The 17,544-nt window shown below is 37.8% G+C and overlaps 3 protein-coding genes across 4 annotated transcripts; 2 read left to right on the plus strand and 1 right to left on the minus strand.

Annotated features, from left to right (window-relative positions):
* The first annotated feature begins 672 nt into the window (after positions 1 to 672).
* Positions 673 to 5,502, plus strand: phkg2 (phosphorylase kinase, gamma 2 (testis)). The gene is made up of 10 exons (XM_074619925.1): positions 673 to 911; positions 1,193 to 1,304; positions 1,805 to 1,980; positions 2,093 to 2,147; positions 2,257 to 2,322; positions 2,715 to 2,878; positions 2,994 to 3,084; positions 3,189 to 3,342; positions 3,556 to 3,681; positions 4,466 to 5,502. The coding sequence occupies exons 2-10, from the start codon at positions 1,210 to 1,212 to the stop codon at positions 4,709 to 4,711; spliced, it is 1,173 nt and encodes a 390-aa protein (XP_074476026.1). The 5' UTR covers positions 673 to 911; positions 1,193 to 1,209; the 3' UTR covers positions 4,712 to 5,502.
* cfap119 (cilia and flagella associated protein 119) lies at positions 5,468 to 7,454 on the minus strand. 2 transcript variants are annotated; one of them, XM_074619926.1, is made up of 9 exons: positions 7,282 to 7,454; positions 7,068 to 7,102; positions 6,888 to 6,953; positions 6,620 to 6,783; positions 6,437 to 6,507; positions 6,221 to 6,337; positions 6,041 to 6,119; positions 5,810 to 5,905; positions 5,468 to 5,708 (listed from the first exon to the last, which is right to left on the minus strand). In XM_074619926.1, exons 1-9 carry the CDS (start codon positions 7,297 to 7,299, stop codon positions 5,545 to 5,547), a joined length of 810 nt encoding a protein of 269 aa, XP_074476027.1. In that variant the 5' UTR covers positions 7,300 to 7,454; the 3' UTR covers positions 5,468 to 5,544. The 2 variants fall into 2 exon arrangements, with proteins under 2 accessions (XP_074476027.1, XP_074476029.1); XM_074619928.1 differs by lacking the exon at positions 7,068 to 7,102 and having other exon boundaries at positions 7,282 to 7,437.
* A 1,391-nt stretch (positions 7,455 to 8,845) lies between these two features.
* On the plus strand, positions 8,846 to 15,554 carry LOC141758781 (uncharacterized). The gene is made up of 13 exons (XM_074620433.1): positions 8,846 to 8,999; positions 9,489 to 9,532; positions 11,932 to 12,091; positions 12,182 to 12,400; positions 12,603 to 12,719; positions 12,808 to 12,963; positions 13,056 to 13,225; positions 13,336 to 13,497; positions 13,632 to 13,744; positions 14,674 to 14,788; positions 14,888 to 14,986; positions 15,070 to 15,241; positions 15,339 to 15,554. Exons 1-13 carry the CDS (start codon positions 8,915 to 8,917, stop codon positions 15,470 to 15,472), a joined length of 1,746 nt encoding a protein of 581 aa, XP_074476534.1. The 5' UTR covers positions 8,846 to 8,914; the 3' UTR covers positions 15,473 to 15,554.
* Positions 15,555 to 17,544: the final 1,990 nt, after the last annotated feature.

Here is a 17,544-nt window from a genome sequence, read left to right on the forward strand (position 1 = left end):
AATGTTTTTACAACTGTTTTAATTATGTCTTAATGTTCTTTTGCACTTTGTCGCAATGTTCTTCGTTGATTGTGTTCGTACAACAAAGAAGAGTATGTGTATTTCAGTGTGTGGTGTGGAATTGTGGAATGGGTTAGGTGATGGGTTGAAGCGGAGCACAAATATAAATCACTTTAAAAAGCTATACAAAAAATATATTTTTGGGAGGTATATGGTTTAGGAAGAGTTGTGATAAGGGTTGCATTAAGGGTTGGTTTATATCTACTTTTTAACTCCTGATGAATATGTGGGTTGTAAATAAACTTGGGATGCTGTTCATACATTTAATTTGGGATGTAAATAAATCTGGGATAGTTTATATATTATATTATATTATCATTCTATGATATATGAGTTATTATAGGAGAAGTGAGAAAAGGGTAGGGAAATATAAATTTTACTTCTACCTACTCCTTTTCGGACACTATTACTCTTGTTTTGTTTGTTATTATTTTTGTTTTGTTTTTATTTATTTTATGTTCGAAATAAAGTCTTTCATTCATTCATTTATTCTTGAATGTTTATGTAAAGCACTTTGAATTGCCCTGTTGCTGAAATGTGCTATACAAATAAAGCTGCCTTTCCTCTGACTGCAGTTCCCACTCCGGCCTCAAGGGGGCGGTGCGGTCATATTGTGTAACAACAGCCTGCAAACCTGTTTCCAGGAATGTGACTAGAATGTAAACAGTAGCTCAGGAGCTAGTCTAAGGTAAAGGTTGTTAACATTATCTATCTAGTAGCTATCTTTGATACCGAGTTGCAGCTGAATCGCACATAATCATGTCTTCACGGTAGATTCCTCGAGCTGTGATGACACTTTAATACCGATTGCTTACTCGTCGTCTGCCTCTTGTCGTTTGATTGCATACATGGTGAGTAGCTTCCTCTTCGGTCAGTGAACCTGCTGCTGCTACAGCAAGGAGGCCAAATACTGACACAGATAGCTAACTGTGGATGATCAAGGCAACATTTCTACATAACAGTAAAGAGGAGAGGTAATGTGTGTATGTAAGCAAGCAAATCCAAAGTTATTCATTGACTTAAAGCTAAACAAAACACTTCCTCTTCAGAAGTTAGCTCAGTAGTTCCTGTTATTTTAGACACACCATGTAGCCCTGTTGCAATGTGAGACATGTGACTGTTGTTGTTATAGATTCATATGCTGTCACCATGACCAAAGACATTGTTGTTGGAGATGAATTACCTGACTGGGTGGGGGCCAAGGAGTTTTACCAGAAATATGACCCTAAAGAGGTGATTGGCAGGTGAGTCCAGCAACATGTGAGTTTTCACATGTATCAATAAACTGTTCATCTCTTTTATGTTTTCCCACTCACAATGTTTTTTGGTTACGATTGCCCAGAAGTCTTTATAGATATTTAAATCAATATCCTCCTCACATGCACTAACCATACACTTCCACACAACACACACACACACACTTGTCTTTTTTATTTATTTACTGTATTGTTATTGTTGTTATTATATATATCTTGTCCTAATTGTTTGTAATCACTATTATGTAGTCATATTATTTATTGTCTCTAGGTGGAGGCTTCAGATAAGCCTAGTGGATTTTTTTGCCTCTTCCTGCACTGTATATTATTCATTTATTTTTATTTTTGTTATGTTGTATAGTCTTAAATTGTGCAAAATAAATAAAACAAATAAACAAATAAAATAAAATAACTCTGAAATGTGATCTCAGTTTTCTATTTGGATGATAAAAAAAACCATGTTGTACTCTGTATCAATGGCATCTTAGGGGTGTGAGCAGTGTGGTGCGCAGGTGTGTGCACAGACACACGGGTCAGGAGTTGGCAGTGAAGGTTATTGAGATCATAGCAGAGAAGATGACAATCCAGCAGCTGGAGGAGGTGAAAACCTCCACGCTGAAGGAGATCCAAGTCCTCAACATGGTGAAGGGACACTCCTCAATCAGTACGTTGGAATTCTGCTTTTTTTTTTAAACACAAGCCACTTTCATTTCTCTGTTCTTGAAAGAGTTAGCAAGTGTTGAGACCCTTTTTTATGTTTCGTTGATTCCCTTTAGTCACTCTCATTGATTCCTATGAGTCCACAACCTTCATATTTTTGGTGTTTGACCTGTGAGTATTACAGCAAATAGCTAATGTCTTTGTAATTATTCCCTAATATGCCAATTAATAATCATGAAATCATTATAGACTGGTATAAATCTTGTGTTTTCATTTACAGCATGAGGCGGGGAGAGCTGTTTGACTACCTCACAGAAAAAGTTACTCTGAATGAGAAGGAAACCAGGTGAGCTCCCACCTCAACACACACACCATCAGCTAAACTAATCTGGCAGCATTTTGAGTCTTTGTACGGCTGGTATCACTCTCTTTAACTGACCAAAGCTTAAGTTGGGCCTCAGTAAGGGTTTATAACAGTGTTTCTGCATGTTATAGCCTCTCATATGCCAAATCATGTTTTATTTACATTTCGACTGAACATTTTCCAACTTTGACAAAAGACACTATGATGTTCACTGTGATGGAATACGTGACTCACATTCACACGTCACAGTCCACATCTCTGCAAGTTGATCTTTTCATGATATTGAAAATAATTGCTGCTGCCTGGAAAATGAACCAAATCAATTTAAAAAGTGGTGATGTAAAATGCATTTTGTAAAAAACATTGCTCTACAGGTACATGATGCGAGCTCTGCTGGAGGCCGTGCAGTACCTCCACTCCCTCAACATCGTCCACCGGGACTTAAAACCTGAGAATGTTCTCCTGTGTGATCAGGGAAACATCAAACTGTCCGATTTTGGTTTCTCAGTGCAGCTACAACCTGGAGAGAAGCTCAGAGGTACTGTGCTATGAAACAGAAGATTGAAAATCAGTGTTAATCGTCTGTTTAGATATGTAAATAATTTGTATAGACCGAGATTAGAATGATCTGTTTTGTTTTTTATTCTCATCAGAGCTTTGTGGGACGCCTGGTTATTTGGCCCCAGAAATACTGAAATGTTCAATGGATGAAATGCACCCAGGCTATGGCCAAGAGGTCGATCTGTAAGTCTTTTTTTTAAATCAATATACCTTTTCAAAGCATAATCCTGGGTGTTGTCCTGAATTTTATTTCTAATTCTTGCCTACTTGTTTTGATGTTGGGACAGCTGGGCGTGTGGCGTGATCCTTTTCACCTTACTGGCCGGCTCGCCACCGTTCTGGCATCGCAAGCAGATGCTGATGCTGAGGATGATCATGGAGGGTCGCTATAAGTTCAGCTCCCCAGAGTGGGATGACAGGTCTGACACCGTGAAAGATCTGGTAAGATGATATTCTGTCGTCTGAGTATGAATTTAAAAAAACTTTCACCAAGCTATAAAGTAAGACAATTCTTCAGCAGAAATAGAATATGTGACTTTGGGGAGAAAATCACATGGTTAAACCGTAAAGCTATTGTTTTTGTTGTTTTGTTTGTTAGACAGCAGTATCTAACAACTAGTCCTGATTTTCAATAATTTTGCTTGTGCTGCTCAGATATCCAGACTGCTGGTGACGGACACAGCTGTCCGTCTCACCGCTGAGCAAGCTTTAGCACATCCCTTCTTCAGACAGTACCAGAAGGAGGACGTGCGACTCTTCAGTCCCAGAAAGACATTTAGGGTGAGTCACCGGGGGCGGATTTAGTGATATGGGGGCCCCAAATGCCGTCTTGTTTTACTTTTCACCCTCTCTGACTGGAAATGTAGGTATTGGCAGTGGTAGAAAAAGTATTCAAAAATGTTTTCTAAAGTAAAACTATTAACTATTAATAGTAAAACTATTAAAACAGCACAGTAAAAGTCCTGCATTTAAATGTTTACTTAGAGTGAAGAGTGAAAGAGAGGCATTTTCTTTCTTTATACTTAACGTCTGTTCAAGGTGCAGCTTTCAATTCTAATATGATGCTGGATAGTTTAATGAATAATAGTGCATCTTATTTTAGTTGTTATATATTTTGATTAAAATCTGAATATGCAATGTAACCAGTAACATTTCTTTGTAAGGTAAATGTAGCACTACAATGTTTTCCTCTGAAGTAGAAGTACACAGTAATTAAGTAGTATACCGTTGAGTTGCATATTTTATTACCTGCTTTGGGGGCCTTTTGTAAATTATTTTGAGGTACAATGAGGTAGAATAGAAACATGAATTCAATATTTTTCATATTTATCTAAACAGCATAATACATCTATAGCTCTTTGGGACCCTTTTAGTTGGGGGCCCCAGGCAGTTGCCTACCTTGCGTAACGGTAAAGTCTGCCGCTGCGAGTCACAGTGCTGACTTGGCTTTTTTTATTTTTTATTTAAAAGTTTAAGCCTTGAAAAAAGAGAGGCTTTTCAGCAGTGATGTGATGAAGCAAATATCCTCTCCACTCTCACCTGCTTTTCTTTCTCGCCTCCTCAGGTGTTGATCATCAGCGTGCTGGCCTGCATCAGGATGTACAGCCGTTACCGCAGGGCTCGGCCGCTGACCCGGGAGGTGCTGGCCAGAGATCCTTACTCCCTCCGCGGCGTCCGCAAACTCATCGACGGCTGCGCCTTCCGCATCTACGGGCACTGGGTGAAGAAAGGGGAGCAGCAGAACCGAGCCGCCCTCTTTCAGAACACAGCTAAGATCATGCTGCTGGACCTAGAGGACTTTGAAACATAAAAGGTCAACCTTATTCCTAACCACGTTGATTTTTTATTTTATTTAAACATATGCATGTGCTGTCATGTCGGTGTTTGTCTTGTTGAATCTCTGCGTTTAATTTAAGATGAAGAATTCAGGGACCGTCCGGGACGTTTGTATGCCTTAGCGTGCACCGTGGCTCTGCAAGTTTAAGATAAGCACGCACACCGTATCTTATTTTTGAAACTCTTCTCGTCAGGTCATCATGTTTGCGGTGCCACTTTGCAGTAGAGGACACATTGCGCAATCGTTTGATATGAAACATCACTTATAAGTACATTATGTGTATTTAGGATTTTACCTGTTGATCGTCAGTTATGACTGAGGAGAGGATGCGTTTCTAAGCACTGTGTGGCTGAAGTGGACATTAAAGCACTGTGATTAATTATTTAATAGTTAATTATATACATATAACGTAACAAGCTTCAGATTTACAGATATTCTATTGTTACAAATCAGTACCAGAAGACATGTGAAATATATAAGTACAGTATTTGGGAGTGTTTTTCCTGTAGCTATCATGCATGCAGACATTCCTCAATAGGAAACCCACTTAAACTAACTGTGAAGACTAGTTGTGACTGTATTTCCTATTAACCAACACCATTCCCTACTCGGTTCATTCTTGCAACTTAATAAATGGCACTTATTCCTGAAAGTGCCTCCCTGAGAAATGTACATTAATTGTAAAAATGCAGATATACATGTACTGTATATGAAAAAAAAAAAAAACGGTTTTATTGACAATAAAACTAATGTTTGAGCTTTAATTGTGGTATTTTGTGTGAGCGCTTATTCAAAATCAGCGTTTCTCATCCATTATTTTTTTTGGCCTTGTGGCTGGACCGTCGAGAATTCGGTGGGCTGTTGTGCTGATTTTCAATGTCTTTCATTCGCTGATCTAGTTGTCCAGACACGAGCGTCATCTGCTCTCTGACCTCTTTCTCGATCAGTGCCTTCAGTTCTGATTTTGAATCTGAAAGTGGAGAAATGAAGCAGTTACAATACAACTTTTTGGGGTGCATTTGCCTTAAAAAGTTAGTTTTTTCACAGTCCTTTTATGATTTCTGATCATACCGAGTGCGGCCCCCTCTGGCTCTTCGTCGATGGATGCTTCCTGTGTTTGAGGAGAGCTGTCTGTCTCTGTTTCTGGTTCACCAGATGTTATCACATCTGGTGCAAGAGAAGTACGTAAAAGTATTAATAAATCTGGTCCATACAATATCAAGAATATTCTGTTGTCAATGTACACAACATAAAATGTTACTTTTGTGCTACTAAAAGTGCCAATACCCTTTTAATTATTACCTGGAGCAGAATAATCCTCCATGTTAGGATCATCCTGGTCTGGCATTCCAGAGTAAGTCAAAGACAAATCAAGTTTAAACTGTGGAAAAAAAAAATATATTTTTTCACAGGACCAAAGTTATGTATAATAAAAATGAATGTTAAACGATTTGTGCAGAATAACTAATTTCCAATTCTTACCTGTGGAGTGAAAATATATTTGTAGAGTTTGTAGTGTCTCACGTAGCTGTTATAGATGTACTTTAAGACGCGGTCCACCTCCTCAGAGCTGAAGAGGTTGATGCTAAAGGGGGGTCGCTGTAGTGGGCAAACACAGAGAAACATCAGAATTAAACATTGCATTCATGGGTTTTTAAATAATATTCTAAGTCAAAAAGACGAAATTGTTTTACAGACCCTGACTGAGTGACAGAGAAGTAGCTCCTTGCAGTATTTGAAACACTGTTCTATGTCGTTGAGTGGCGTTTCTGCAAGAAACATCTCATATAAACTTACGGAAAATTATATAAATTATCTGCAGTGTACTTTTGATTTAATTGTCCAACTACACTGCAGTGATAATAATGTGGCTCTTCTTACCTATGTTAACCTCATGGATGGACTTGATGATGGACAAGAGAGCCGAAGTTTGCTCTTTTTTAAAGTTGCACTCTCTGCAAAAAAGCACAGCCTGGATATACAGCTCCAGCAGGACTCCTCTTCTCGGTTCAGGAAGTTCGACTTCGAACACACTGCATAAAGCGCTGTCACAGAAAAGAAGAAGAAGTGTTACAGGAAAATATGTCAGTGCAATGTGTGTGTGATTGTGTTTAAATAGATAGATGTGGTCATAAACAGGGGCAGAAACCTCTCCAGATCAGGAATGGACTGCATTCTGTCAATCTCCTCCATGTCATGGTAGCTTACATCTGTCCTGAAAACACACAGGGAATGGAGGAGTCTGGGTTAAACATGATATTTAGTCATGCAAGGCGTTAAGAAAGCCAATTAAAATGAACATAATCTGGATTGTAGACACAGCTCTTACCATAGCATCAATTTAGCTTTTAGGGCCTGTGGCACCTAGAGAACAAAACAATGCATTACAAGGTAATACTTAAGAGAATGGTTGTATCCAGTGGCTATAATATGAATATTCATATTTTAATCATGTGATTAAAAAACAACAAAGCAAGCAGGCAGGAAAGTGAGCCCAACATGAAACTAGACTTTGTGGATCAAACTAGACTTGTGGAGCCTACCGTTGTTTTCGTATCCATTTTTTTTATTTCTCTAACTGTAGCTGGAAATAAAAGTTATCAAGCCATTGTTTCTTTGTTGTTGTTTTTACCATGTAAAAGTATTTAGCAAAACCCACATTGACCAAAACAGGCTTGAATGCAGCGGGATCACTTCCTGTTTGGCTACCTCGTTGTATCCTAGCAACATCCCTCTTTTTCTTTTTCCGGTTTAGCGCGTCGTGCCTACAAAATAAAATAAAGTAGAAGGTTTTTTTAAAGAAAAAAAAAATAATTGAAATGCCCACTATTTATTTTGACTCATCATCACTCATATTCAATTTTATTCATTATAACTCGGATGAAAGACCTAAAACACAAAAAAAAAACAATATTGAAACTGCACACAAAATACATAATTAACTAAAGGCTAGGCCTATATAATACACTTAAATATAGTGAAACAAAAAATAAATTGAAAAGCCCACTTTTTATTTATAGATTTTTATTTTATCTCATCTGGCAGTGTAAAATTGTCTTTCTAAGTCAACTTTATTCGTATTATATTCATTATACCACTAGTTGTACTGTTATTTACTATTACATACAACTATTTGAACCTATTTAACTTATTTAGTGCATCACACATTTCTCAATACACTTAAAATCATCAAATACATATACAAATACAAATTATAGGCTACTAAGTATATTAATATAGGCCTATATGATAGAATTAAATATAGTAACACAAAAAATAAATTGAAATGCCCACTATTTATTTAAAGATTTTTATTTATTTTATCTTGCAGTCGAAAATTGTCTTTCTAAGTCAACTTTATATGTATTTATATATTATACCACTACTTTTACTGCTATTTACTATTACATACAACTATTTGAACCTATTTAACTTATTTAGTGCATCACAAATTTCTCAATACACTTAAAATCATCAAATACATATATAAATACTAATTATAGGCGACTAAGTATACTAATATAGGCCTATATGATAGAATTAAATATAGTAAAACAATACAAAATAAATAAATTAAAATGCCCACTATTTATTTATAGATTTTTATTTATTTTATCTGGCAGTCGAAAATTGTCCTTCTAAGTCAACTTAGAAATATTATACTTAGAAATATAAATAAAATATATATAAATATATATAAATATAAATATATACAACTTAGAAATATTAATATATAATATAGTATTATATATTATACCACTACTTTTAATGCTATTTACTATTAAATACAACTATTTGAACTTAGTTAGAGGTCTCAATACACTTAAAAACATCAAATACATATACAAATATTAATTATAGGCTACTAAGTATACTAAATAGTGACAACCACTAATAGGGATAATAATAATAATAATAAAACATAATGCAACCAAACAAACGTTTTAGAACTAAGCTAAATTAGTTGAATGTGAGTAAAAATAGGTTTAAAAAATAATAATAATAAATGTAATAAATACGAATAAAGATGTTATTTCCTGATGACGTAGTTGTTTGTTGTTTTGAATATATCACGGCTCTCCATCGTTGCTGCATGGCAGCCGTATCCATGGCAACGAGATAAACCTGACTACCTGAGTGTCTGCGCTAATAGCTGCGACGTCTAGTTTTAGTTAAATGTTTTTTTCAGGGGGTGTTTTATATTATTTTAACGGGCCCTGTCAGGTGATGTGTAGTGTGACGGGAGGCTACAGAGTTTTAGGTGAGACTCGGAAGCTTTTAAAGGGTTGTTTGTGGTGACTTTCTGCGGCTTCGGTGTTGTGTTTGTCTGTTTGTTTACGCCTGCTGGCTGCTGGGTGAGTGATGCTGCAGACTGACTGCTGACTTTAGTCACAAAGGAGGAGCATCACCTTCCTGTTTCTCTCCTCTCAGCTGTAACATTAGGCCTTACAGCATCTCCATAAAGCAGCCATGGAAAGAAAGGCTGTTTGTCCTATACTGACTGAGCTGTGCAGTGCAGTTTAAGAACATTATCCCCTTTTAATCCACTTTGCCTTCTGCTGCATGCAGGTGGACAGACTGTCACATAGAGAGCAGGGTGACCACAATCAAACGCAAGCCTCCATATTTAGATTGCTCTTTTATTATTATTTTTGGGAAACCCTTTCTCACATTGATGCTGGATTTTCATCTGTTATCCTTAATTATCTACTGATTGTAATTAATTAACAGTGAGTCTTTTTAAACACAGACATGGAGGACCCTGATATACGACAACAGAAGCTGGACAACCAGGTAAAGAAACCAGGATTATTGAAGTATTTGATGTCATTTTACACATGAAATAGCCCACTGGTACACTTCAACTAACCTTACAAAGAGATAGATCTACCTATTTTTAAGTTGACAGAGTAGATTTTTAGCTGTGTTCCTTTATAGGATAAATATAATTATCAAGATTCAAGATGTTTATTGTCACGCCGGTTATACAAGTACAATCGTGTGAAATGCTTTTTGCTGGGAAGCTCAATTAAAAATAATAAGTTATATTACAATTATAAAAGGAAATACTTTGTACATGGCATATTAAGAACATATACATTCAGAACATATACAGGATATACAGTATAAGATATATGATAGTCCATGCTGACAGTGGAGCAAATACTGGAACTTATTCCTTGTATAGGCTAATTAGCTGAGGCAGAGCTTTGCAAATAAATAAAGCTTTCTTGAGTCTCACAAGGTCATGGCTACCTGTGTCAGAACCACCTGCTGTTTGGAGCTATACTGCTTGTTTACACTGCACAGTATGTGAGCTATACCGGCTTATATCCAGTACATAAATACAATATACCAGAAAGATGAGCAGATATTCAGCGGTAGAAGTACTAATAATAAGATTTTTACATCAACAAATAAAAATTTGCATCAGGAGGAATGTAAACAGAAGCAACAAAAACACTGGAGAATTCTATGGGCAGATAATACGGCCAGTGTTACACCGAAATATGTGACTGCAGAGAGCCAACTACACATGAGGTCACCATTTCTGAGAGCTTTTGTCAGAAAATGTGACCCCACTGTACCTGTGTAATAAATGAGGCAAATATGTGACAAAAACACACAAAACTAAATTGTTAAAAATCATAAATGTATTTTAATATTTTTACTTTAAAGATAAATTCACAAAACTCTAAAAGAAAAGCAAAAGACAACTGTGTGTCTTTTATCAGGAAATAACATTGTTCATTTCTTTATTATTAGTTCATCTGTGACGACAGCCTGTCTTGCCCTATTTTCATACCGTTTTAGTAGGCTACACTAGTGCCTGTTTGCAGGATTTTTAACCTATTTTAACTCACATACAACTCATTAAGCTTAGTTCTAAAACATTTGTTTTGGTTGCATTGTGTTTTATTATTAGCCCTATTAGTGTTAGTCATATTAGTTTACTCAGTAGCCTATAATTAGTATTTGTATATGTATTTGATGTTTTTAAGTGTATTGAGACGTTTGTGACACACTACATAAGTTCAAATAGTTGTATGTAATAGTAAATAGCAGTAAAAGTAGTGGTATAATATATATAATACATATAAAGTTGACAACTGCCAGGCGAAATAAAGTAAATAACCATCTATAAATATGTACGTGTTGCTGGCTCTCTGCGGTCACAGATTTCGATGTAACACCGGCATCTTAACATAAACATTTCAGGGAAACATAAACCTCATAGTAACCATGGTGTTGTAACTTGTGGTCTGTTGACTTTAGTTGAAATCGTACGCATTAAAAAAGCAGTAGTACCTTCAAATGTAATACACTACACTCTTGTACAGCTCAACATCTTACCTACAATATGTCCTGTAAACAAGTATAAGTAAAACAAAAAAAGTTCTGAAAGTGAAAACACACATTGGAGGTGAGAAAATGTCTCTGTATGTACCGAGACAAGAAGCACTGCTAACTCTGCAGCTATCTTTGAGATACAAAGGCTCCAAAAGGCCCAGAATAAGGCAGTCAGAATTGTCTTGAGGTGTGCGTACGACACCCCAGCGACTGAACTACATACTACCCTGGGGTGATTGACTGTAAAGGACACTATTGACAAAAGCCTTTTGAGTTTATGTTATAATGTACATCATACAAGGAAAACAAGAGCTGTTTAGGACCGACTCCATTTGGTGAGAGATTAGACATACAGTCAAAACAAGAACTACTACGCGCACAAATTATGTCCTGCCAAGGCTTAAATTGGAGCTTAGTAAAAGAGCATTCTCTTATCAGGCTTGTCAAAGGTGGAATAAATGACCTGACACCACTAGATTAATTGCTACGAATAGTTTAAAAAAAGATCTAAAGTTAATGTATTTGAGACAATAGAAATATACATGATATAGTTCATTGGATTTAAGGAGGTTTCCCTGCTGTATGCAAGGCATTCATTGTTGTAATCTGTTGATTTTAATGTTAATTTGTGTGATGCACAATGTAAGGAGCTAATTGGTAATTGCTAATTTCTGTTTGTATCTATTAAAGTGATGTTTTTTATGTTCAGGACTCTTGGAAGGATAGCCCAGTTGGGCTAAAAGAGATCCCAATAAAAAATAAAATAAATAAAATCTGTAGTTGCATCCCAACGGATGAACATTGAGTTGACAGTTTGAATTTTAAATCTAATACTCCCACAGCGAACCCTAATGATAAAAAAGCAGCAAAAGAAGAGGGCTGATTCTCAAATGGTGGTAGCCAATCGGGACGCTCGCCAAAAGAAAGGAAAGCACAAAACCTCCCGCTCTGACGAAACACCTCTGTTGATCAGCCAATCCCTGAGCAGCGCTTCCCTGAGTGGTTAGTAATAGAATCATTCTATGTTTTATAGAAAATATAATTCCAATGTACAATATTAAATACATGTGTGTTTGTTTGTTTCTCCTGGAGATCAAGTCGAACATGCCCATGATAACCCATTGGATGAGATCACATTAGGTGAAGCAAGCATGACGTTAGATGAGATGCCTTCAGAGAATCACGCCACTCCCAGGAAAATGAACTTTGAGCTTGACGAAGAGCCTGAGGCGATGTGGGAAGTGGAGAACGATGCTCAGGCGGGGGGGAAAAAGACAAAGAAGAAAGAAGTGAAAAAAGAAAAAGACCAACGTAAGAATATGTAAATTACTTGCTTGATTTCGAGGATTCAAATACTGTAGTATGTGTCAGAGAGCAAAAATGAATGCACACACACACATTGGGCCCTTATTGGGAATGTGACTCAGCACGTGTTTGTTGCACACGTAAAGCTAAGAAACACTTTGCTTTAATAAATGATTCATCAGCAACTCGCTGCTTTGCTTTCCATCAGAGATGGAACAGAGCGATGACAAGGAGAAAAAGGAGAAAAAAACAAAGAAGAAAGGCAAAGAGAAAGAATCTGAATCCCCACAGATGACAAACAAGACGACCAAACAAGAGCGTAAAAGTAACATCAATGTCCGACGTTTCATTAACATAATGTATCTAACTACTGTATGTATCACACTCACAATGCTCAATCTCATCTTTTGCAGAGAAGCACTTGCAGGAGGGTTCAACCCAGGAGACAGAGTCAATGGAAGAGGGGGCAAGTCCAAAGAATAACGATGATGAAAGCGACGATGAAGAGGAAGATGGGTCCCAGAGGCCTGTCCCTCAGTCGCCTAAGAAGAAGAAAAAACTCGACACATGTGAGTGATAATCTGGCCCTGTGCACTGTACGATCAACAATACTGTAAAGCTGTTGTTAAGAACACATTTGTGTGTGTCATCATCTTTACAGCCAGGTGCCAAATAAGTGATGACAGTAAAGACGAGGAAATCCAGGAAAAGGAGAAAAAGGAGAAAAAGGAGAAAAAGACGAAGAAAGCAGAGAAAACTACGCCGAGTCTCGCTTCCCTTAACTCCAACTACAGGGAGAATTCATCCTCAGACAGTGAATCTAATGAAAGAGTGAGACATTACAAGTGAAAACGGTTTAGTGTATTGTTAAGAGCAAATTATGCGAGCATGCACCTTATTTTGATTAGTCGCAGAAAGCAAATCATTCTTTCTCATTTCAGTCAACATCTCCAATGTCAGTGGAGGACCTTGAGAAGTTTGCTTGTCGTCCAGCCCCCAGAGATGTGACGATCCAGTGTAGGGTCACCAGGGATAGGAGAGGCATGGAGAAGGGCATTTACCCGACTTACTACCTCCACATGGAGAAGGAGGACGGCAAGAGGGTCGGCACTTCAATCATTGTGCACATTGATTTTTTATTTCTAATGACATGATCCTGTTTTCTTAAGCTGTCGTATTTCTAAGTTCTCTCCACTGTCTGTTCAAAAAATGTGTTTTCCATTGTGCCATCACCAAGGTGTTTCTGATGGCAGGCAGAAAAAGGAAGAAGTGCAAAACATCCAACTATCTCATCTCCACCGACCCGACGAATCTGTCCAGAGATACAAACTGCTACATAGGAAAACTAAGGTTAGCAACCCTTTCAACACCTCTTTAGTGTTTAAGAATCCATTGTCATCATGCTAAACAAGTGTTTCTCAAACCTGGACCTTAATTATAGCAAACATTCTGACTTGACACCTGAAATGGAATAGCACCATCATAAATATTATTATCTATACACCTGTGATTTTCCTTCTATGAAGTGCCAAAATATCTGCCATGAAAAAAAGGTCTCTTGACGGATTTTTATCTTAGCTGCATCCCAGGTGTAAATTGAACAATTTTTAGAGCATTTTGGGGATTCCTCCTTGTTTTTTGGAGGCAATCATTTTACATGGAAGTGAATGGTGCATTCACTTCCATGGTTTTATTTTAAAGGTACAGAATGTAAAATGTGGCAGCATCTAGTGGTGTGGTTGCAGATTGCAACCAGCTGAGTTTGCAGAGTGCAAAACCATGGTTCGCTTTGCTCAGAGGCCATTTTTACCATAATAACTACTTTAGGAGCAACGGAAATCAGACGCCGGCTGGCGGTACCACGGTTTTGCACTCTGTGGCTCACATTACCGCAGTTTCACAAGCGTGTTGGAGAACTACGGTGGCCTTATGGTAGCATATAAACGTTAAAAAGGTTCTCTCTAGAGCCAGTGTTTGGTTTGTCCGTTAATGGGCTACTGTAGAAACATGGCGGACCAACCTGGGTGGGGTCTGTGAAGAGGACCCGCTACTTATGTAGATATGAAGGGCTCATTCTAAGCTAACGAAAACACGATTCTTAGTTTCAGGTGATTATACACTAATGAAAACATAGTTATGAATATTATATTCCATATCTGCTAATAGATCTCCTGAAATATTACACACTGTTCCTTTAATTCGGGCACTGTAGACATTTTGATCTCTCACCTGACAGATGATTTCAGATCATGTATCTTGATCACACTAATTTGTTTCAGGTCCAACGTTCTGGGTACAAAGTTCACCGTCTATGATGGAGGTGAAAACCCGGAGAAAAAGCCCTTCATCAAAGAGTGCGAATCAGTGCGACAGGAGCTGGCAGCAATTTGCTATGTGAGTCCAAACTTAACTCGATACACTCTAACATCCCACTGATTTAGGAAAGCATATGAAGAGATAAAGCCTGTAATACAACTGGCTATCATGTTCCAGGAGACCAATGTGCTGGGATTCAAGGGTCCCAGGAAGATGACGGTGGTCATCCCCGGCATGATGGAGAACGATGAAAGAGTGTCCATTCGTCCAAAAAATGTATGTCTACAAAATAAAATCCTGTGATGATGTTGATTGAGTGTGGAATATGCCAGAGGAACTGAAATGTTATGTTATTATAGGAACTTGAGACCTTACTGGTCCGCCATGTGAACAGCAACACAGACAAACTGGTCACACTGGTGAACAAATCCCCGAGCTGGAACGAACAGACTCAGTCGTATGTGCTTAACTTCCACGGCCGTGTCACCCAGGCCTCCGTCAAAAACTTCCAGATCATCCACCCCGACAACGGTAAGATCTTCTTCTATCATCAACCACAAGGAAAATGTCCGTCTTGTCTTTAACGTCACCCTCTCTCTCTCTGCCCCCCTGCTGCTGTCTTTTCCAGAGGATTACATCGTGATGCAGTTTGGCCGTGTAGCGGAGGACGTCTTCTCCATGGATTACAGTTTCCCCATGTGTGCCCTGCAGGCCTTTGCCATCACCCTGTCGTCATTTGATGGTAAACTGGCCTGTGAATGACCCACGCAGGTGTGCCTCAAGTGCTTAACTAGATCCCTGATCTAGATAGAAACTTCAAATTAAAACTATACCCATCATTTTGCACGGGGTCTTTTATCTTGTTTTGTATCCTGGTGCTTTGTAACACTTTGTATACACTAAATATGGAAAAAACACATGCCACAGACTTCAGAGGAGACTTGTTTTATAGGTCCAGTATTATTTTACAGCAGATTTTATATTGAAGTGGAATAAGTAATTTAAGGGAATTTTTTTTAAATTTCTTTTTATATTTGCCAGCCGTGTAAAGGACTTATGGAATTAAAATATTGAGGACAACTTTGTAAATACTACTAGGGAAATATTAAAAGATTATAATACAAGGTTTGCATGTCTCTGAATGTTTTTGATTTTTTTAAAACAGAAAGTGTTTACTTTTTGACTTTTAAAATGATCATTTGACGACACCTTTATACTATCATTACCGCAATCATCCGCTCATATATTCATCAGTCAGATTACACGTTATTCCGAGCTAACTCATAACCAAGTCTTTATCACAAAGAAGGAAGCGTCCTTATCAAAGTACTAAAGAAATTTTAAAAAGCACTCATATCAAGGCGGAACTGCAGCAAGTTGCAGATAGAGCCGACCGTATCAGGGCTTCTGCTCTTGCACACTATGAAAAATCTATATCTCACACGAGCTTCATTGCTGATCTCGGGCACGTTTCTCAACAGAAGGTCACACTGCTTCACATTGGGGGGGGGGGGGGGGGTTTCATTTAGGTTTCCACAAATAAAAATAGGCCTCCTTTATGCTCTGTGGTGATCAGAAGTGCACACATTTTGGATAGCCAAAAAACCCAAACCAAACTGAAACCTCTTATCACATTGACATGACATGTCTGTGTGGTAACATGCTGTTTACTTGTTTCCTGTTCAAATGCTCTCTGAAATAAGTTATATATATAAAGGAGCTTTGAGAGTATTGCTTTCTTAACTTTTAACCTTTGCTACATGTAAGTGCGACAAGTCATGAAGATGACAGTCTTGTAAAATGCATTTAATTAAAAACATGTTTTGTACTAATCAGACTGAAAAAAGCTTAAAGTGGTATACGGGGTCAAGTTTGCTGACGTCCTCTTGGATCAATTGCATATTACTTCATGCAGTGTGAGCGACCCACTGAAAGACACAGTCTACTAGTGTGTAAGACATGAACTCTAAATCAACAAAATTGTGAACCTCAGAGAGGAAGACTGTCAGCTCGTATCTTTTACAGAATCACCAAAACACATAACCAACATTCAGCTGATCTCCTGTCGCTGCTCTACACATTGCACAACACTCTTGTAAGTTACACAATAATTCACATATTCCAATTTCGGGCTGCTCCACTAGTCAAAGAGAATTGGCAATATGTTTTGTCTTACATATAAAAATAAACCTAAAATACAACAGCATGAAGGGAGTCTCAGCATGAAGGCATTTAAAGCAGCAGTGGGTGGAAATGGAGCAAATACTGTATGGTCACTATATCTTGACAGTAGTAGCATGAGACAGGTTATCTGAAAAAATAATGTGCCTCTGTGTCCTCCGGTGTTCTTAATGGCGTCTGCAAGATTTCCCAGACCGGAGGAAAACAACCAATCAGAGCCGTGCTGGAGCCTTGCCGTCTCTGAGCAGCTGTCAATCACTCGCAAACTCCGACTCAAACGGTCAAACTAGGCAACGCTGATCAAATATGAATCAATATTCTGTAACTGTAATGCCTGTTTCCCACCTCAAATGTTTTCAAAAACATCTTGTAGTGTACTGTTTAGCTGTAAAATGAGAAAGTTTGTGACCCGGCAGCCATGCTGAGATCAGTTGAGGAAATACCAAGCACCGCCCACTTCACAGGCTAACGTTAGATTTTTTAAAGTTTTGAAAACAGAGCCACGAATAGGTGCAGAAGTCTAGTTATCTCTCAGAACACTTGAATTACAATATGCTGAGAGGTTATTATGGAATTTTTGCCCAATGATTCCAAAAAAAATTCTGCCTACTGCAGATTTAAGTGCTACAAAATTAGCCTCAAAACGATCCACA

The sequence above is a fragment of the Sebastes fasciatus genome, chromosome 20, assembly GCF_043250625.1.
Source record: "Sebastes fasciatus isolate fSebFas1 chromosome 20, fSebFas1.pri, whole genome shotgun sequence".
NCBI lineage: Eukaryota > Metazoa > Chordata > Actinopteri > Perciformes > Sebastidae > Sebastes > Sebastes fasciatus.

What these genes read in the sequence shown, in the direction of transcription:
- phkg2 (XM_074619925.1), top strand. Translation starts at nt 1,210, where the DNA reads ATGACCAAAGACATTGTTGTTGGAGATGAATTACCTGACTGGGTGGGG. An exon ending in GAAGGGACACTCCTCAATCA is followed by an intron (nt 1,981 to 2,092) that starts GTACGTTGGAAT and finishes GATTCCCTTTAG; the next exon opens with TCACTCTCATTGATTCCTAT. An exon ending in CTGAATGAGAAGGAAACCAG is followed by an intron (nt 2,323 to 2,714) that starts GTGAGCTCCCAC and finishes ATTGCTCTACAG; the next exon opens with GTACATGATGCGAGCTCTGC.
- cfap119 (XM_074619926.1), bottom strand. An exon ending in AAAGCTAAATTGATGCTATG is followed by an intron (nt 6,954 to 7,067) that starts GTAAGAGCTGTG and finishes GTGTGTTTTCAG; the next exon opens with GACAGATGTAAGCTACCATG. An exon ending in AATATATTTTCACTCCACAG is followed by an intron (nt 6,120 to 6,220) that starts GTAAGAATTGGA and finishes TTTTTTCCACAG; the next exon opens with TTTAAACTTGATTTGTCTTT.
- LOC141758781 (XM_074620433.1), top strand. Translation starts at nt 8,915, where the DNA reads ATGTTTTTTTCAGGGGGTGTTTTATATTATTTTAACGGGCCCTGTCAG. An exon ending in GAAAAAAGAAAAAGACCAAC is followed by an intron (nt 12,401 to 12,602) that starts GTAAGAATATGT and finishes GCTTTCCATCAG; the next exon opens with AGATGGAACAGAGCGATGAC. An exon ending in AGCTGGCAGCAATTTGCTAT is followed by an intron (nt 14,789 to 14,887) that starts GTGAGTCCAAAC and finishes ATCATGTTCCAG; the next exon opens with GAGACCAATGTGCTGGGATT.